General features: G+C 56.4%; 2 protein-coding genes across 2 annotated transcripts; both read right to left on the bottom strand.

Moving 5' to 3' along the window:
- Window positions 1-11266: 11266 nt before the first annotated feature.
- DLL3 (delta like canonical Notch ligand 3) lies at window positions 11267-14746 on the bottom strand (the record flags this gene model as incomplete). Its single annotated transcript, XM_084304101.1, is given in 14 exon segments — window positions 11267-11447; window positions 11584-11735; window positions 11737-12041; window positions 12863-12977; window positions 12980-13075; window positions 13078-13125; window positions 13472-13735; window positions 13737-13748; window positions 13750-13818; window positions 13820-13857; window positions 14307-14364; window positions 14512-14580; window positions 14583-14601; window positions 14700-14746. Coding segments are annotated over 14 exon segments (1473 nt in total).
- Window positions 14747-16014: 1268 nt separating this feature from the next.
- Window positions 16015-16896, bottom strand: TIMM50 (translocase of inner mitochondrial membrane 50; the record flags this gene model as incomplete). The annotated part of the gene is made up of 4 exons (XM_084304116.1): window positions 16015-16290; window positions 16389-16495; window positions 16616-16772; window positions 16876-16896. Coding segments are annotated over 4 exons (390 nt in total), but the record flags the coding sequence as incomplete, so codon positions are not given.
- Window positions 16897-16899: the final 3 nt, after the last annotated feature.

Raw genomic sequence — 16899 nt, 5'->3', positions numbered from 1 at the left:
GGAAAGGTGTTAAGCTGAGGCAGGGGAAGTTTTGGCTGGACATCAGGAAGAGGTTCTTCACCAAGAGGGTGGTCACACACTGGAACAGGCTTCCCAGTGAAGTAGTCACTGCACCAAGCCTGTCTGAATTGAAGAAGCGATTGGACTGTGCACTTAGTCACATGGTCTAAACTTTTGGGTAGACCTGTGCGGTGACAGCAGTTGGATTTGAACGTTATGGGTCCCTTCCAACTCGGGATATTCTACGATTCTACGATTATTTCTTCATTATCTCTAATTCAGGAATGTGTGCAATAGTGCAAAGCCACCTGCAAATTCCTTTCCCACACAAGACCCACAAGGATCATTGAGTCAAACGCCAGGCTCCACACAGAACCACCCGATATCAGAGAATGTTAGAGCGTTGTGCAAACGCTTGACTTGTCTTGACTTCCTGCAGGCTTGGAGCCATGCCCAATGCCCTGGGCAGCTTGTCCCAGTGCCCAACCACTCTCTCAGTGAAAAACCTTTTCCTAACACCCAGCCTCAGCCTCCCCTGTCCCAGCTCCGTGCCATTCTCTTGGGTCCTGTCACTGTCCCCAGAGAGCAGAGCTCAACACCTGCCTGTGGTGCAATCGCCTGAAGTAACTAGGAAAATAAAACTAACATTCACATTTTAAAGAAAATGCACAGCATTGAAAAGGCTTTCAGGGTAGGGCATAGCTGCATTACCTGAGCGTTCCCTAGGCTTCCAACCTTGGATGCTATTGCGCTGGGGGAACCTGGTGTGCTAGCTCTAAGGAGCAGTATGGAGCGTAGAGCAGAGTGGAGACACCACGGTTGGGCTCTGTGACCAGGTGGGGACTCGATTGTTCCTGCGTACGCTGAGACCAATAAGCTGCACTTTTTTGCTACCCTGAGCCAACGACCTGTCATGTTTTGACAAATGCTGTACTCTAATGTACTTTTGCTCATTATTATATCATTAAAATGCCAAAACACACCCCCATCCCAAAAGCTACCTGCTTCCAAGGTGCGACCACCCCTCACTGAGCATGTACTCTGAATTTCTCAGAGCCTATTACTGTAAACAGAGACAAGAAACCTTTTCACCAATCATAACTAAAATATGCTTGACTACAGTCACTCAAGCTCCACCTCATAAATTGGCCTAAGAGAGAGGTTGTGTCAGGGAAGATACCATTGTTAGGGAAGATGCCATCATTAGGGAAGATACCACCATCAGGGGAGATGCCATCCCAAGGGAATACACCATCCTGAGGACCTCCTGACTCCTGGGATCAGTCGACGGGCTGAGCCTCTCTTCTCCCCCATTGGGACGCCTTTGGGTGAGATTTGAACACTAGGTTATATCGTGTGTCTCTGCGGAAACTTGGGAATCTCTATAGAGTCTTTGTGCCTTTTAACGCGTTCATTTCCAGGCTGCGCACCTGTGTCACCTCTGTATTTCATACATGCTAGCTTGCTTTTGCAGACAGTAACTATCGCCGGCAATCCAAAGAACCTGTGTACCTGTTGCTGTACTAAACTGCACTTGATTGCATTGTTCCTAGTTGTGATAGTTCTCATTAAATGCGACTAGAGTAAGGGTGGTTATACGTTATTGGTGAATCCGTGACCATGGTAGTTCAGTGCTCTGAATCCAACCAGACCCCTAACGGTTAATGCGTTATTGGTGAATCTGTGATTGTGATAGTTCAGTACCCTGAATCTGACCGGACCCGTAACAGTTAATCGGCTACACCCCTAAATGCCACACTGCCCCTCCACTCCCCTCGTGAGGGAGCTGCAGGCCGCCAGGAGGCCTCCCCTCGCTCTCCTCCAGGCTGAATTCTGACACATATTCAACTTGCTGTCGACCAAAACCCCCAGATCCCTTTCTGCAAGGCTGCTCTCCAGCCTCTTTTGCTGGCCCTAAAGTGGAACCCTGGGGAACCCCACTAGGGACTGGTCAACAGCCTGATGCAACCCCACTTCTATAACCCCTTGAGCCCAACCCATCAGCCAACTTTTCACCCTAAACAGCATGTGTTTATCTAGCTGTACAATGGACATTTTGTCCAGAAGGATACTGAGAGAAACAGTACTGAAAACTTGATGGAAATCCAAAACTTGGCATCCCTTGGTCAACTAGATGGGTGATGTTGTCATAAAAGGAAATTAAGTTTGTTAAACAGGACTTTCTCCTCATGAACCCGTGTGGGCTGTGATCAACGACTGCATTGTCTTTCAGGTGTTCTTCAATAACACCCAGAACAGTTTCTCCGTATTTTTACTAGGCTCTGAAGAGAGACTGGCGGATCTGTAATTATCGGGCTCTTCTTTCTTGCCCTTCTTGAAACCTGTCACAATGATTGCCAGCCTACAGTCATCTTGGACCTCTCTGGGCTCCCAAGACCATTGAAAAATAATTGAGAGAAGTCTCACAAGGACATTAGTCGGCCCTCTGAGAACCCTGGAATGAATCCCTTCAGGCCCCGTAGACTCATATGCATCCAGTGTGGGTTTAGCTGGGAGGTTTTTGTTACCGCACTCATGGCCCCCCAACTCTGGGCCCCGTGGGTCCCAGAGCACATCATTGCTCTTGAAGACAGAGGCAAAAAAGGCATTAAATGGCTCTGCTTCGCCTATGTCTGTGTTTGTGACGTGACCATCCTCAGCAAGTAACGGACCAATGTTTCCTCTAGCCCTCCTTTTGCAGTTCACATCTTCAATACACAGATTAATGTATATATCTGCGTTGTCGCCCACACTACTAGCCAGCTTCACCCCTGAGCTTTGCCTGCACGAATTTTCTCCTGACAGAGGCAAAGAGCACCTCTGTAGCCCTGCCATTTCACACAACCTTGCTTCCAGTGGCCACACAATTTCTTTTTCCACTTAAGCTCTAGAAGAAGATCCCTGCTCAGCCAAGCTGGCCTCCTGCCCCGCCTGCTTGACTTCCGACATTTTGGAATCGCCTGCTCCTGTGCTCTTAGGAGGTCGTGCTTAAAAAGATGGACCCCGATACCTTCCAAAACAGCTTCTCAGGGGATCTTCCTAAGTAGCTCTCTGAGCAGCCTGAATTCTGCCCTCCCCGTGTCCAAAGTTCACAGAATTGGAGGGGTTGGAAGGGACCTCAAGAGATCATCGGGTCCAACCCCCCTGCCAAAAGCAGGTGTACTGGCAGTTTTCCTCCTATCGCCAAAGATTTTTAAACTCAACTGCTTCATGATTGCTATGGCCAAGATGGCCACCCATCACCACTTCACCCACCGCACCCTCTGTGTTCACAAGCAACAGGTCTAGGATGGCACCTTTCCTTGTTGTCTCCCTCAGTAGCTGTACCAAGGAGTTGTCATCAAGGTGTATGAGGAATCTCCTGGACCTGCTTGCATCAGCTGTGTGGTCTTCCCAGGTAATGTCTGGCAAGCTGAAGTCCCCCGTCAGGACAAGGGCAGTTGAGCTAAGAGAGGTCTCTCTTAGTTCCTTAGCGAATAATTCATTGGTATCGCAAGCTCCCACTGCAACATCCACGTGATTGGTTTCTCCCTTAATCCTTACCCAGAGGCTCTCAGCCACGTCCTTGTGCCAGCCCCTTGCCTCACCTCCCTGCCTATCCTTCCTGAAGAGCCCATAACTGCCCATCACAGCATACCAAGTCTCGCTTGTTCTGGGACGGAGCTGAAGCTTCCAGCTCCTCCTGCTTGTCCCTCCTGCTGGGTGCATCAGTGCAGAAACATTCCAAATGTGCTCCAGTGTACCCAGCGTGGCATGGAGCAGGCAGAAGGATCTCACTAGCACACAGTCCCTCCCATTTTGGTGTGCCACTTAGCAGATTCTGTCAGGACAGAACAATAATGGATGATGCTCAGAGGGCCTTACGGGGCAAGTGAGCTTTCTAGAAACATCTTTTACCTTGATCTCCTGGGTGGCACCGAGTCACTTTGAAGGAGCTGCTGGAATAATGAGACAACAACCTAGTTCTATTAAAATATATATTGCTCTTTTGAGGACTGCTGTGGGGCTAGCAGCACCACAGCAGTGGAAATCTCCGTCCTGACGTTGTGTTATGCCTTGACGTCAGGATCAGGGTGGTTTGAACTGCCAGGGAACGGACCATGGGTTCCGGGTCGCTGTCTGAAGGCTGGAGGGCTGCAAAAGAAAGAAGAGCAGAGATGAAAACCCACTCCTTGCAGAGATCCCCAGGCATCCCCTGCAGACCATGCCAGCCCCACTCGACTCTTCCCCAGGCCAGGAGGAGCAGGAGGGACAAAGGAATCTGTTGAAAGCTGCTGCTCAGCAATGTCCCAAATGCACCCACCAGTCCTTCCCCACCCGCGCAACACAGGTCAAGTGGGGCACCTTCACAAGCTGTTTCCCTCACCACCTGCCTCCATCCCTTGGGAGGATTCACACACTCCAGGAATCTCGTGGACTCTTTCCTCTCGCTATTGTGCTTCCCCATGAGAGCAAGGGCTAGCAATCATGACCCTGCTCCTAGCTGCTTGTAGGCTGTTTCATCTCCCTCTTCGTCCTGGTTGCGTGCTCTACAACAGGCTCCCACCTTCTGTCAGCCTTACTGCCCTTTCCCCTGACTCTTCCTCAGGGACACTCAACCCTTTCAGCGGCACTGCCCAGCTCCAGGCTGGGAGGCCATTCCCTGACACCACAGGCCACCCCGTCTCCTCTCCCTCGTTCCTATGCCTGCGTTGCTCCTCCGCCCTCCTCAGCATTTCCCTGGAGCAGGGCAAGGCACGGGGGCCTCTGCCGCTGTCCCCCCAGCCCTAGCACACCCCCCACTGCCCTCACTCACCGCTGAGGATTTCATTCAGCTTCTCCTCACTCTGGTCCTTGCAGTAGCGCGCAGCAACCCCCTAGATTTGCCAAAGATTTTAAACTCAACTGCTTTGTGATTGCTATGACTAAAATAGCTAGCAGTCACCACTTTCCATGTGGCTGCGGGCTCTGAGGTTATATTTGTATATATAAAGAAAGGTTTGGGCTAATTTCAGTTGAAATATTTTCAGTTACTTGCTTGGCCATATTGTCCTTTCAATATTCAAATCTGAAGCAAAACCACGGGAATTGTTGCTTCTAGGAATAGCCCAGTTCTCTTGTCTGCACTCTGCATTCTGTTGAGCTAAACCATATTTAAAACCAAACCAAACCAAACCAAACTAAAAAACAAACAAACAAACAAACAAAAAACATCTGCTGTTCCTCCTGTTCTCTTTATCACTTTCTCCCTTTTTGTGCTTTGCCCTTCCCCTTTCCCAGGTGACTGGAGTGGAGTGCTAGGCAGGGTGTAATGGTATACGAGTCCCAGGCATCCCATCAGAGCTCCTTATGCCCGAGCTGCTCTTTAGGGTAAGTGCTTTGTTTTTCCTTTAGCTTGTTGCAGGGTTCTTTAGGTGGGTCAGAGTCTGTGGGCTGATGCATTTCCAAGTTGAGAGAGGTAAGCAAGTCTTTTTGAGGTAACAGCTAGTAGCTTTTAGAGCAAAGCAATCTATATAGTAGTAGGTGCCTTTATTGCATGCAGCTCTTCTTCAGGTGAGTAATTCTTATAGCATGTTTACGGATAGGATGACGATGTTACTTTGTGTGTTTGCTTTGTGCTTCTAGATTCCTTGTGATTTTTCCAGAATAACAGGGCTTACTGTGAATGTGACCTTATGTCTTCACCTGTGTGTCAAATACTGTCAAAGTTACAGCCTTGGTGGTAAAGTGATACATGTAGAGCAGGGCTTAGGGAAAATGTATCATCCAAGTTCCCTGTGCCAGTATGTATCTGAAAACAGCAGCAGTAGGCTCCTAAGGTGTAGTCTTTTTCAGGGTTAGGAACAGTTTGTTATATTTTTGGAGCTTTTTCCTGCTGTTTTGCTGGCTGTAAATTTTTTAGACCTTGTAGCCTGCTAGATTCTAAGTGCTTGGAATTCCCTTAGTAGAGGGATATTTAGCAGAAGTTGCTGGCTAACTTGGTTTTGGGACACGGTGGGGTACGCTTCTGGTTTTGGGTTATGTTTTGATCTCAAGATAGATCAAGCCATTTGTGTAACTCTCCAGAGGATTCACAAAGAGCTTCAGTATGCAATGCAAGAGTCTTGACCACATAGGCACAATATTACCAAGAGACTGAGCAGGGTCACCTTTTTCAGCTGTAAAGGATAAGTCTGTGATTCCCTCTATCGGGGCATCTGTGTATTCATGGCCTTTTGGCATTTGTGGACCTGAGGGTTTTTTTTCTGTCTCTGGTCTCTGTGCTTGAGTCCTCTGCAAGGAGCTGTACTGTTTGTGTGTCTATCATGGATATGACCTTCTCTCTTTGTTTCTCATAGCCCAGGGCATAGGCACGGACTAAGCTGGAAATTTGAACAAGGCATGAGGATGAGTGGATGGCACTGTGGGCCATGAGTTGGTCAGTTGGTTTTGTTAGTCTGTTTTGCCTGGCAGGCAGGCTTGGCAAGAACCTTGTGATGGCAGCATTCATCTTCTGCCGTGTTCCTGTGTCACGCCAGGCATCAGCGGTTCCAGTTCCTGAAATGCTGGAGATGCTGGGAGCGCTAGAGGAGCTGGGAGCGTGATGCATCTCCTTGGGATGTTAGGTGAGCAAAGCAGTGGTACTGGGTTGGGGCACGTGGCTCTGGGGCTTCTTGGCTGTTGGGGTAGGGGAGAAAACAAGAGGGGTGGGTATAGGCTGTTTTGTGGATTGTCACGTTTGTCTGTTCTTTCTCTTTGGTCTAACCCATGTGACTTTGGCTTGGCATGGTGAATGGATGCACTAAACCTTGATCGGGAAGGTGAGTGGAGAAAAGATGGAAAATGGGAATGGTTTTTGGTTTGGTAGTCTATCGGTCCACCTCTGGGTGACTCCTCTTTTCAGGGCATGAAGAAGAATCTGTCGACATCCTAGTTGGCCTCTGTGGTCCACACTGAGGATGGATTCTGACCCCTGAGAATTAAATCAAGGGGCAAATACTGTGTGTTGGGGGTGGTTGGCAGGGGGCGGCGGGGAGTTGTCCAGCAAGTTGTCTGTCTGACTTGAGTAGCTGTGGTGGTTTTACCGTGCTGGGCAGCTAAACCCCACAACCGGTCTCTCACTCCCTCTCCTTTAGATGAGGAGGGGGAGAAGTAAAGCAAAGAACAACTCACGGGTTGAGATAAGGATAATTTAATTAAAGGGAAATAATTGTAATAATTAAATAAAGACTACCATGAACTAAACAATTTAACTAAGGGGAAATAAAAAGGGAAAGGGGAAAAGGGAGGGGAAAAGGAAAAATAAAAAGAAGGGAGGAAAAGAAACAAACAAAACAAATGAAGGCTATATGGAAGTGCAGAGGAAATAAATTACTCTCTACTTCCCACAAATGAGCCATGATTGACCACGTCCTTGAAGCAAGGCCTCAACACACGCAGCCGGTGTTCAAGAGGAGGACCGACGTTTTCCCAACGAGAGCCCACCCCTCCCCTCTTCTTCCTGTTTCCACCTTTTATTGCTGAGTGTGACACCACATGGTATGGAATATCCCTTTGATTGGTTTAGGTCAGCTGCCCTAGTGATGTTTCTCTCCTCACTTTTTGCCCACCCCCTAGGAGGGTTAGAGAAAGGCCCAATGCTGTGCCACTGCTGCTCAGCAGTAGACACAACACTGGTGTGATAACACTGCTGTTCCAGCTACAAGTACAGAGTACGGCACTGTATGGGCTGCTGCCGGGAAAGTTAACATTCCAGCCAGACCCAGTACAGTAGCAGAGCAGGTCGGTTGACTACCATTCTGCTTCTGAGGAGGGTGTTGCATTGGAAGAAGTTTGGCTGGCGTGCCAGTTCCCGATGGCACTTTATTTCTGCAGGTGAAGAGGAGGCTCGTACCTGAAGCCATGTCCTGGTTAGCCTTGGTGTTCCTTGATGAGGATGGAACCTGCCTCCCAGCATTGCCAAGCTAAGCTGGGGGACAAGCGATATGTTTAGGGGTTGTGAATGGACACACAGGGCAAGGGTCTGTGCTTTTAAGTCGTTGCAGCAGATGGGACTTTTCAGGATTGGTCACGGTCAGGCAGGGGGGTTGGGTCCATCAGGTAGAGCATGAGCATGTGCCAGGCAGGGCAGTTCCAGGTCAGATGGAGAGAAGGCGCAGAGTCCTGTTGCCTGTGGGGTTGCGTAAAGGCTCCGCAGGGGAGTTCAGATGTACCCAAAGGCTTCTGTTGAGAGCACTTTTGTATGGGGGAAAGTGGCGCTACTGGGCTGGGGGAGTGATACTGGGCATTGGGATGGGGGATGAGGGGGGTGGTACCTGCACTGAGGGGGGTGCTACGGGGATGGGGGAGGAATGCTGGGAGTGAGGGGTGGGTACTGGAACCAAGGAGATACTGGGACTGAGGAGAGGGGGTTACTGGTGTGGAGGGGGTGTACTGGTGTTATATATGGAGTGGTAATTCGTGTTGAGAAAATGGTTGATATTAATAAAGAAGGGGGAGATTTGGGAATGTGGCCGTGGGGGTTGGAAAGCCCCATGGTTGAGATAACATGAGACTCTTAATGACGAGGCCATCAGGAATATAAAAGAGTTTAGAGGGAACAAAGAAGGGTGATTCAGGAGACTCCATGCAGTCTGGGGTTTCTTGTTCTCCAGCCAGTAAGGCATGGATGTTTCTGGGTGTTTGCTGTTGTTGTTACATTCAAAGTTGTTTGACCAATGAAAAGTTGTTTTGAAAAGAACTGCTGTGGAGAGAAGGGTATAAGAGGGGAGCCTGCCCTCAAGATAAAAAAGAAAAAGGCAGCACGATGAAGTTACATCAATAAAGAAGCAGAAAAAAGGAGTGAAGAGGAACAGGCTGGCAGAATAGAGACCAGGATGGGAACAGGCATTTTGATTGCCTCATGAAGATAGGTTTGGCCAAACTCAGCAAACTGCTCAGAGAAGCTCGCACAGAAAGTCGCTGGTAACAGGCGCACTGGAGCTGGAGAGAAGCTCGAGCCGAGAGAAGCGGAACCAGCACACAACTGCCTCTCGCTGGTCAGCAGTTGCGCACTATGGGGAATCATATGTCCTTAGGAACAGACTGTCCTGGTAACCTTACAGCTTATTCTCCTTATTAACGATAGGACAGTTTGTGATCCTGAAACAAGGGACCAAACTGATTGCAAGGTGTGGGACTCTGCAACTGAAAACGGCAAGGTTGCAGTGGGATTGCTCGGCACCTGGCGAGCAGTCTCTGAGGCCTTAAAGAGCCCTGTGGGACCACAGCCAGAAGCATGTGGTTTGCCAGACAGTGAGGGAGCTGCGGGCTCCTTCACTGATCCGACTGCTACGCCATGGGCCCCTCTGCTGCTACAGCCATCGAAGGCTTTTGCTGTTACACCCCTGGTGACCCGGACGTGCCTTTTGGCCCAGGCCCTATGGCCTTGAAAAGGAGATGGATATGCTTTTCTTCGATCTGGGAAGAACAGGATACATAAGGCCTGAAGACTGAGTTGCTTGACAACTTAAAGCAAGACATATTGTTCAAAAGGAACGGAAAATGGAGACTGTTAAGTCATGGAACTTAAAGGATTGTTACCTTTTCTGATTGAACATATGTATAGGCGTACTCAATTTTAGTAAGTTATGGAACTTAAAGGATTGTTTGTTACCTTTCCTGATTGTACATATGTATAGGCATACTCGGGTTTAGTATGTAAAGCAATGTTCTGTATATTTAGAGTGTTTGATGTTCGTGTGTGCATGTTGGTGAAGCGTAGACTTCCCACACACCCAGAGCTGTTTACTTGCCTTTTCTACCTTTTAGAAATATTTGTTTTATCAATATTATAAAATTTAGATTGAGTTGAGACTTCATTTATAACAATCCCATTCCCACCCTTAGGAGCTCAGCACCCTTTATGCTCCATCTGTCCCCTTTTCCTGCTGTTTTCCCCCATTTTTGAGGGCTCCGGTGGGGCTTTGCATCCCTCCCAGGGGGGTAGCATTGCTCTTCCCCCCCCCCCCCCCCCCCCCTTTTTCCTGCTGGTGTTTTTCTCGCCAAACCTCCCTTATTTAGGGTCATCTGGGAGGTGTTGGTGGGTTTTTGATGCGCAGCAGGGGGGTGGAGGTGCAAATTGCCCCCCCCTCATTGGGACATCTAACGGGCAAGGGGGGGCTATTGAGGGGGTGACAAGGACATCAGCGGGGTGGCAAGTGCGAGGAAGGAAGCAGTGTTTTTGCAGTAGAAGGTGGCTTTGTATTCCAAAGGGATCACGCAGGCAGGACTGTGGCACAGCAGGATGTGAAACAGGTAAGGGGAAGGTCCCACGGTCCTGAAGTAAGGAGGACGGCTCAGAAAAAGAGGCAAAATCAGTAAAACCGAAAATCACAGGCCCTCTAGGCATGGGAGAAGAACGGAAAGAAAAAAGGGAGAAATTAAACGGTCGGTCAAATAAAATAAATAAAATAAAATTATTCATATAGGGTATAGAAAAGTCTTTGAGTAGGTTGTGAACCTGTAGTACTCAGCCAGCGAGGAAATGGAGAAATCATGAGAAATCAGCATCAGAAATAGGGAATGTAGCTTCACGGATCACCCTGTCTGGAAAACTTATTGGGATTTTTTGCACAACTTTCATCAGCCCCACGTGGGACTCGTTCGGCCCCAGCCCACGGCTCCTGTCCCCACTGTGTGTGCCCCCCCAGTGCCCCCTCCTCAAGCACGCGCAGCGCCTCCAGGGAAAAAGAGAGCACCAACACTGCTGCGATCCCCACAGCAACAGCCTCTCAAAGGACTTTATTGGGGCAGAAATGTCCTGATTGCGGGTCACAAACACCCCAATATCGGGGCACAAACTCTCGGTATTGGAACACAAACATCCTGGTATCGGGGCGCAAATGGTACGGTATCGGGGCTCAAACGTCCCAATATCGGGGCACAAATGTCCCAGTATTGGAACACAAACGTCATGATATCGGGGCACAAACTTCATGATATCGGGGAACAAACTCTCAGTATCAGGACAAAAACATCCCGATATTGGGGCACAAACATCCCAGTATCGGGGCACAAAGTCTTGGTATCAGGGCACAAACATCCTGATACCAGGGCGCAAATGTCCCAGTATTGGGACACAAACGGCCTTGTATCGGGGCACGAGTGTCCCAGTATCAGGTCACAAACTCTCAGTATTGGGACACAAACATCACAATATCGGGGCTGAAACAGTATTGGGACTCAGACGTCCCGGTACCAGCAAAAAACCCCTCCCCTCCTTCTCCAAAGCCCTCTCTGGTGTCTCGTGGGGTCCATCACCGCCGCCTCAGACCTGGAAGGTGCCGGGAGGGTTAAAGAAGAAGAAGAAGAGGATGAGGAAGGGGCAGTTACGCTCCGAGCACAGGGTCCTCATCCTCACCTGTGTGGCCGAGGCCCGGGGTGGCAGAGGCTGCTCTGTCCCTGGGGGGCTCACCCCAGGACCCCCCCCTGGCTCCAGAGTTCGGCTGCTGGTGAGAAAAAACACATCAGCCGTGCGTCCCCCCACTTGCCCCCAGTTGTCCCCCCAGGACCCCCAGCTTCCCCCTTGTCCCCCCGCGCCCCCCAGCTGCCCCGCATCCCCCCCCCCGTACCCCTCACTCTCACCTCTCCCCCCCCGCCGCCCGCCGCCTCCACCCACGGGCCGCCAGCATCAAACCGAGCCCGGGCCCCAGGAGGGCGACGGGGAGGGCGCAGGCGACAGCCAAAGGCGCCGGGGGCTGGCGGCGAGGAGCGGCCGGGGGTCCCCCAACCTCTTCCCTCGCAGCGGGGGCCCATGAAGCCGGGGGGGCAGGCGCAGACGTGGCCGGAGAAGTGGGTGTAGCAGGTGGCACCGTGCAGGCAGGGGCCCGAGGCGCAGGCGTCGGCGCGCAGGCGGCAGCGGGCGCCGGCGTAGCCCAGGGTGCAGGAGCAGGTGAAGGCATTGGCGCCGTCCACGCAGGTGCCGCCGTTGGCGCAGGGGTTGGGGCTGCAGTCGTCCACGTTGTGCTCGCAGCGGGGGCCCGAGAAGCCCGGGCGGCACCTGCAGAGCACGCCGCGGCCCCCCAGGTCCAGGCAGTGCCCGCCTGCGGGTGCGGGGAAGGTGGGGGGGGGAAGAGGGAAAGAGATGGGGGTCGGGGATGGAGGGGCGCATGGGGAGTTTGGGGGGGGGGATTAGGGGGGGTGGGAGGGGTGGGGGGGGGAGAGGGGGATTGGGGGGAGTGGAAAGGGGGCTGTGGGGGGGAGAAAGGGGGCCTGGGGGGGGAGAGAGGGGGTCTGGGGGGGTTGAGGGGGGTCTGGGGGTTGGGAAGGGGGCCGTGGGGGGGAGAGAGGGGGTCTCGGGGGGTTGAGGGGTTCTGGGGGTGGAGAAAGGGGGTCTGAGGGGGGAGAGGGGGTCTGGAGGGCAGAGAGGGGGTCAGTGGGGGGGGATTGAGGGGGTCTTGGGGGGGAAAAAGGGGGTCTGGGGCGGAGGAGAGGGGCCTTCGGGGGGGGAAAGTGGGCCTGGGGGGGGGATTGAGGGGGTCTGGGGGGGGAGAAAGGGGGTCTGGGGCAGAAGAGAGGGGGCTTGGGGGCTGAGAGATGGGCATGGGGAGGGGAGAAAGAGGGACTTGGGGGGGGCACACTGGGAGGGATCACAGTCGGGGGGGGGGGGGGCACCCGGGGGGGGGTCCCAGTGGGGAAATCACACTGGGGAGGGTCCCAGCAGGAGGGTCCCAGCGGGGGGGGGGGGGGGGGGCACCCAGGGGGTCCCAGCAGGAGGGTCCCAGCGGGGGGGGGAGGGGGGCACCCAGGGGGTCCCAGCAGGAGGGGTCCCAGTGGGGGGGGGCACCCAGGGGGTCCCAGCAGGAGGGGTCCCAGTGGGGGGGGCACCCAGGGGGTCCCAGCGGCCCCCCTCCCCCCCCCTCACCGTTCTGGCAGAGGCTGTCAGCGCAGCGGTCGGCCCGGCGCTCGCAGTTGGAGCCGTGGAAGCCGGGGGGGCAGCGGCAGCTGTAGCCGGTGCCGGGGGGGGGGCGCGGGGGCGCAGGCCCCCCCCGTTAAAGCAGGGCCCAAGGGCGCAGGGCGACGGCGACGCCTCTGGCACCGGCTCCGCTTCGGGGGCTCTCGGGGACGGGGGGGCGCCCCAGGGAGGGGGGGGTCGCAGCGCGGCCCCCCCAGGTCGCTCCTAAAGACCTGGTGGGGGGGTGGGGGGGGTCACCGAAAGCATCCCCGGGGGGGAGCACGGAGGCCTAAAAGCCCCAGGGAAGGTGGCACGGGGGGAGGGTCCTAAAGGTGACATAGGGAGGGGGGGGGGGGGCCCGAAGGTGGCACAAGGGGGTCCCAGAGGTGACCCGGGGGGGTCCCGAAGGTGGTACGGGGGGGGTCCCAAAGGTGATATGGGGGGGGGTGTCCCAGAAGTGGCACAAGGGGGTCCCAAAGGGGGTCCCAGAGGTGGTATGGGGGGGGTCCCCAAAGGGGGTCCCAGAGGTGACCCGGGGGGGGGGGGGGGTCCCAAGGGGGTCCCCGAGGTGTCACTCACCGTGCTGTTGGCACCGGGGGGGGCACAGCCCCAGCCGTCTCCCCTGCACCCCCCAGCCTGGGGACAGGCATCGGGGGATGCCGGGGAGGAGGGGGGGGGGCGCTGGGCACTCCCGGGGGGGGCAGCAGCGGGGGGGGCCAGCAACGGCGGTGCTGGGCTGGGGGGGGGGCGGCGGCAGGCGGCGGGGAAGGGGGGGGCAGCGGCGGGGGCAGGGGGGCGGCCGGGGGGCACGGGGGGGAGGCAGCGGGGGCCGCGGGCTGGGGGGGCGGCAGCGCAGGGCGGGTGCCGAAGCGCAGCCCCCCCCCCCGCCCCCCCCCCGCCACGGCCCCCCCCGGCGCCAGGCGCTGCCCTCGCCACCGCTCGGCCCAGCAGCCGGCCCTGGGGAGCTGCAAGAGCCGTCAGCCCCCCCCGCACCCCAAAAAAAGAAAAAAAAAAAAAGTCCCCCCCCCCCGCCCAATGTGCCCACGGGGTCCCATTTCCCCCCCCCCCCCACAACCCCCATACTTTTTCTCCTCTGCTTGCCCCTCCCCCCCAAATGCCCATTTGCAACATCCAAACTCCCCACCTCCCCCCCCCAAATCCTTGTGTGTCCCCCCCCCCCCCAAATAAAATCAATAGGGTCTGTGCCCCCCCCCAGCATCCTATGGACCCCCCCCCCCAATCCCAAACTTGAACATTTTCTCTTCTTGCCCCCTCTCCCCCCCAAATTACCATTTACAACACCCAAACTCCCACCTCCCACCCCCAAATCCTTGTGCCCCCCCCCAAATAAAAGCAATAGTGTCTGTGCCCCCCCCCCCAGCACCCTCTGTCCGTCCCCCCCCCCCCCACTCACCCCCAGGCCCTTTGGCCTCATCCAGCCGCCAGGATTCGACCACGAGGGACACGGTGCCCTGCTCGGGGGGGGGGGGGGGCAAAAAATGGGGCGGGGGGGTCAAGTCTATGGGGTCCTAGGGACCAGATTTTTTTGGGGGGGGGTATTTATAGGGAGCCAAGGTCTCGGCTCCGTGGGTGGGGGGGGGCACGGGGGGGGTCCTCACCGGCCAGGGGAAGGCGAAGGGCAAGCGGAGCAGGCGGGGGGCGCCCGGGCTGGGGGGGGGGCCCGGGGGGGGCTGTGAGCGACCCCCAGGCTGCAAGCCGATCCCCCCCGGGGGGGGCGCAAGCAGAGGTGAAAGACGAGGCGGCAGGAGGGGGGGGCCCCCGCACGGCCCCCCCGGGGCCCCCCCACGCCGACAGCACCCGCAGCTCCAGCACCCCCCCGGGCTGCACCTGCATGGGGGGGGGGGGGCATCGAGGACCCCCGGGTAAGACCCCAATGCCCCCCCCCCCCCCCCCCCCCTTGGGGAGCACCAAACATCCCAGAGCTGCCCCCCCCCCCCAGGAAAACCTAAAACACCCATTGGGATTTGCCCCTTCCCAGGACCCCAAAAGCCCCCCCCCACCCCCCCGTCCCTAAATCCACCCCCCCAGCACCCCCAAAAGCCCCCCCAGCTCCCTGAAAGCCCCCCCCGGCACCACCAATACGCCCCCCAGGACCCCAAAGACCCCCCCATGTTGCCAATTACACCCCCCCAGCACAACAAAGGCCCCCCCCAGCACCCCCAAATCCACCCCCAGCACCCCAAAAGCCCCCCCATGTCCCCAATTACACCCCCCCCAGCACCCCAAATACGCCCTCCCCCCCCCCGGCACAACTCTTCCAATTCCCCCCCCCCCACCAAAGACCCTCCACTGCAAACTTTGAGGGCAAAGACCCCCAAAACACCCCCCGGGACCCCCCCCCCCCCGCAAAAAAAATAAATCCACCGAGAGCCTCCTGAAGAGACCCCCCCGGCCCCTCTCACCGGGGGGGGGCAGAGCAGGGCCAGGAGGGCAGCCAGGAGCAGCGGGGCCATGGCCTGGTGCTGGGGGGGGGGGGTCCCAGCCTGGTGGTCCCGACGCTCAGCGGGGTCTGAGCCCGACCCCCCCCTGCCCCCAGGAACTCCTTGGGGAGGGAAGGGCCAGGGGAGAGCCCGCCCCAAAGCCCACCCCCCCAAATGGGGGGGGGGGGGGGGGGGGGGGGCACAGCCCCCTACCATCCACAACCCCCCCCCCAGGCAAGACCCCAAAGCCCACCCCCAAGAGGGGGGGGGGAGTACCCCATAAAGACCCCAAAGCCCAACCCCCTCCCAAAGCCCACCCCCAAAAGGGGGGGGGGGGGGGGGCACAGCTCCCTACCACCACCCCCGAAGACCCCAAATCCTGGGGACACAGTCTCCCCCCCCCCCCCCAAATTTTAGGGACACAGCCCCCCCAATAAAGATCCCAAATCGGGCGGATGCAACCCTCTGCCACCCCTCCCCCAAAGACCCCAAATTTTAGGGATGCAACCCCCCCATAAAGACCCCAAATTTTAGGAACATAGCCCCCCCCCCCATAAAGACCCCAAACCAGAGGAACACAATCCCTCCCCCTCATAAAGACCCCAAACAAGGGGAGGGGACCCCCGCTGTGTGTGTGTGTCCCCCCCCCACCCCCCAAAATCACCACGCAGCGCCCCCACCTCCGCCAACTCCTTTTATTTCCCCCCCCCTTGCGGGGTGCAACCAACCCCCACCCCCAAAAAAATACAAATAAAAGCTGAGGACGCAGTGAGGGGGGGTCGGTGACAATAGGGGGGGGGTCGGCGACAATGTGGGGGGGTCGGGGACGAGGCGGGGGGGGGGTCGGGGGCGTCACTGCTGCTTGGAGTGGGGCCAGAGGCGCCGGGCGAGGGTGCCCAGGAAGAGCCCCGGCGGCTTCTTGCCCTGTGCCAGCTCCGCCAGCCGCTGCTGCTCCTCCTGCAACGAGACCCCAAAAACCCCGTCAAACCCTTTTTTCGGGGGGCCCCCCCCCCCACCCCAAAAAAACCCGGCGAACGTCCCCGAAACCAAACGACCTCCTCCAGCTGCGAGCGGCGCCGCTTGAAGGCGGCCAGCGGGTCGTCCTCCAGCGCGTAGTTCTCCAGCACCGCGCGCACGTCCTCCACCCCGCTCAGCGCGATGGCTACGGGGGGGGGGGGGGGGGGGAAAAAAAAAAGAACAAAAAGGGGGAAGTGGGGGGGGGTGAGGAGATAGAGGAGATAGGGAAGGGTTGGTTTGGGGCGCTTTGGGGCTTTTTGCTCACTTTTAAGGAAGGCGGCCAGGTCGTAGAGGGCGCGGTCGTCGGAGCTGCCGTCCCAGCGGCGCAGCGCCAGCCCGTTGTAGGGCTGCAGGCAGAAGGCCTCCTTGCGGCAATCCACCACCACCACCTTGGCGGGGTCTCTGTTGAGGCACGAGATGTCCTGGGGGGGGGGACAAGGGACAGCGAGGGGGTGGCAGGGAGCTCAGAAACCCCCCCCCCCCGAGGTCCCCAAAACCTCTCCTCCCCCCCCCCGCCCCACAAACCTTGACGTGGTGCCCGTCCATGTA

This window comes from Netta rufina (assembly GCF_964035555.1).
Source record: "Netta rufina genome assembly, chromosome: 33".
Lineage (NCBI taxonomy): Eukaryota > Metazoa > Chordata > Aves > Anseriformes > Anatidae > Netta > Netta rufina.
Note: the sequence above shows the minus strand (reverse complement) of the source record. Positions and strands in the feature narration are given on the sequence as shown.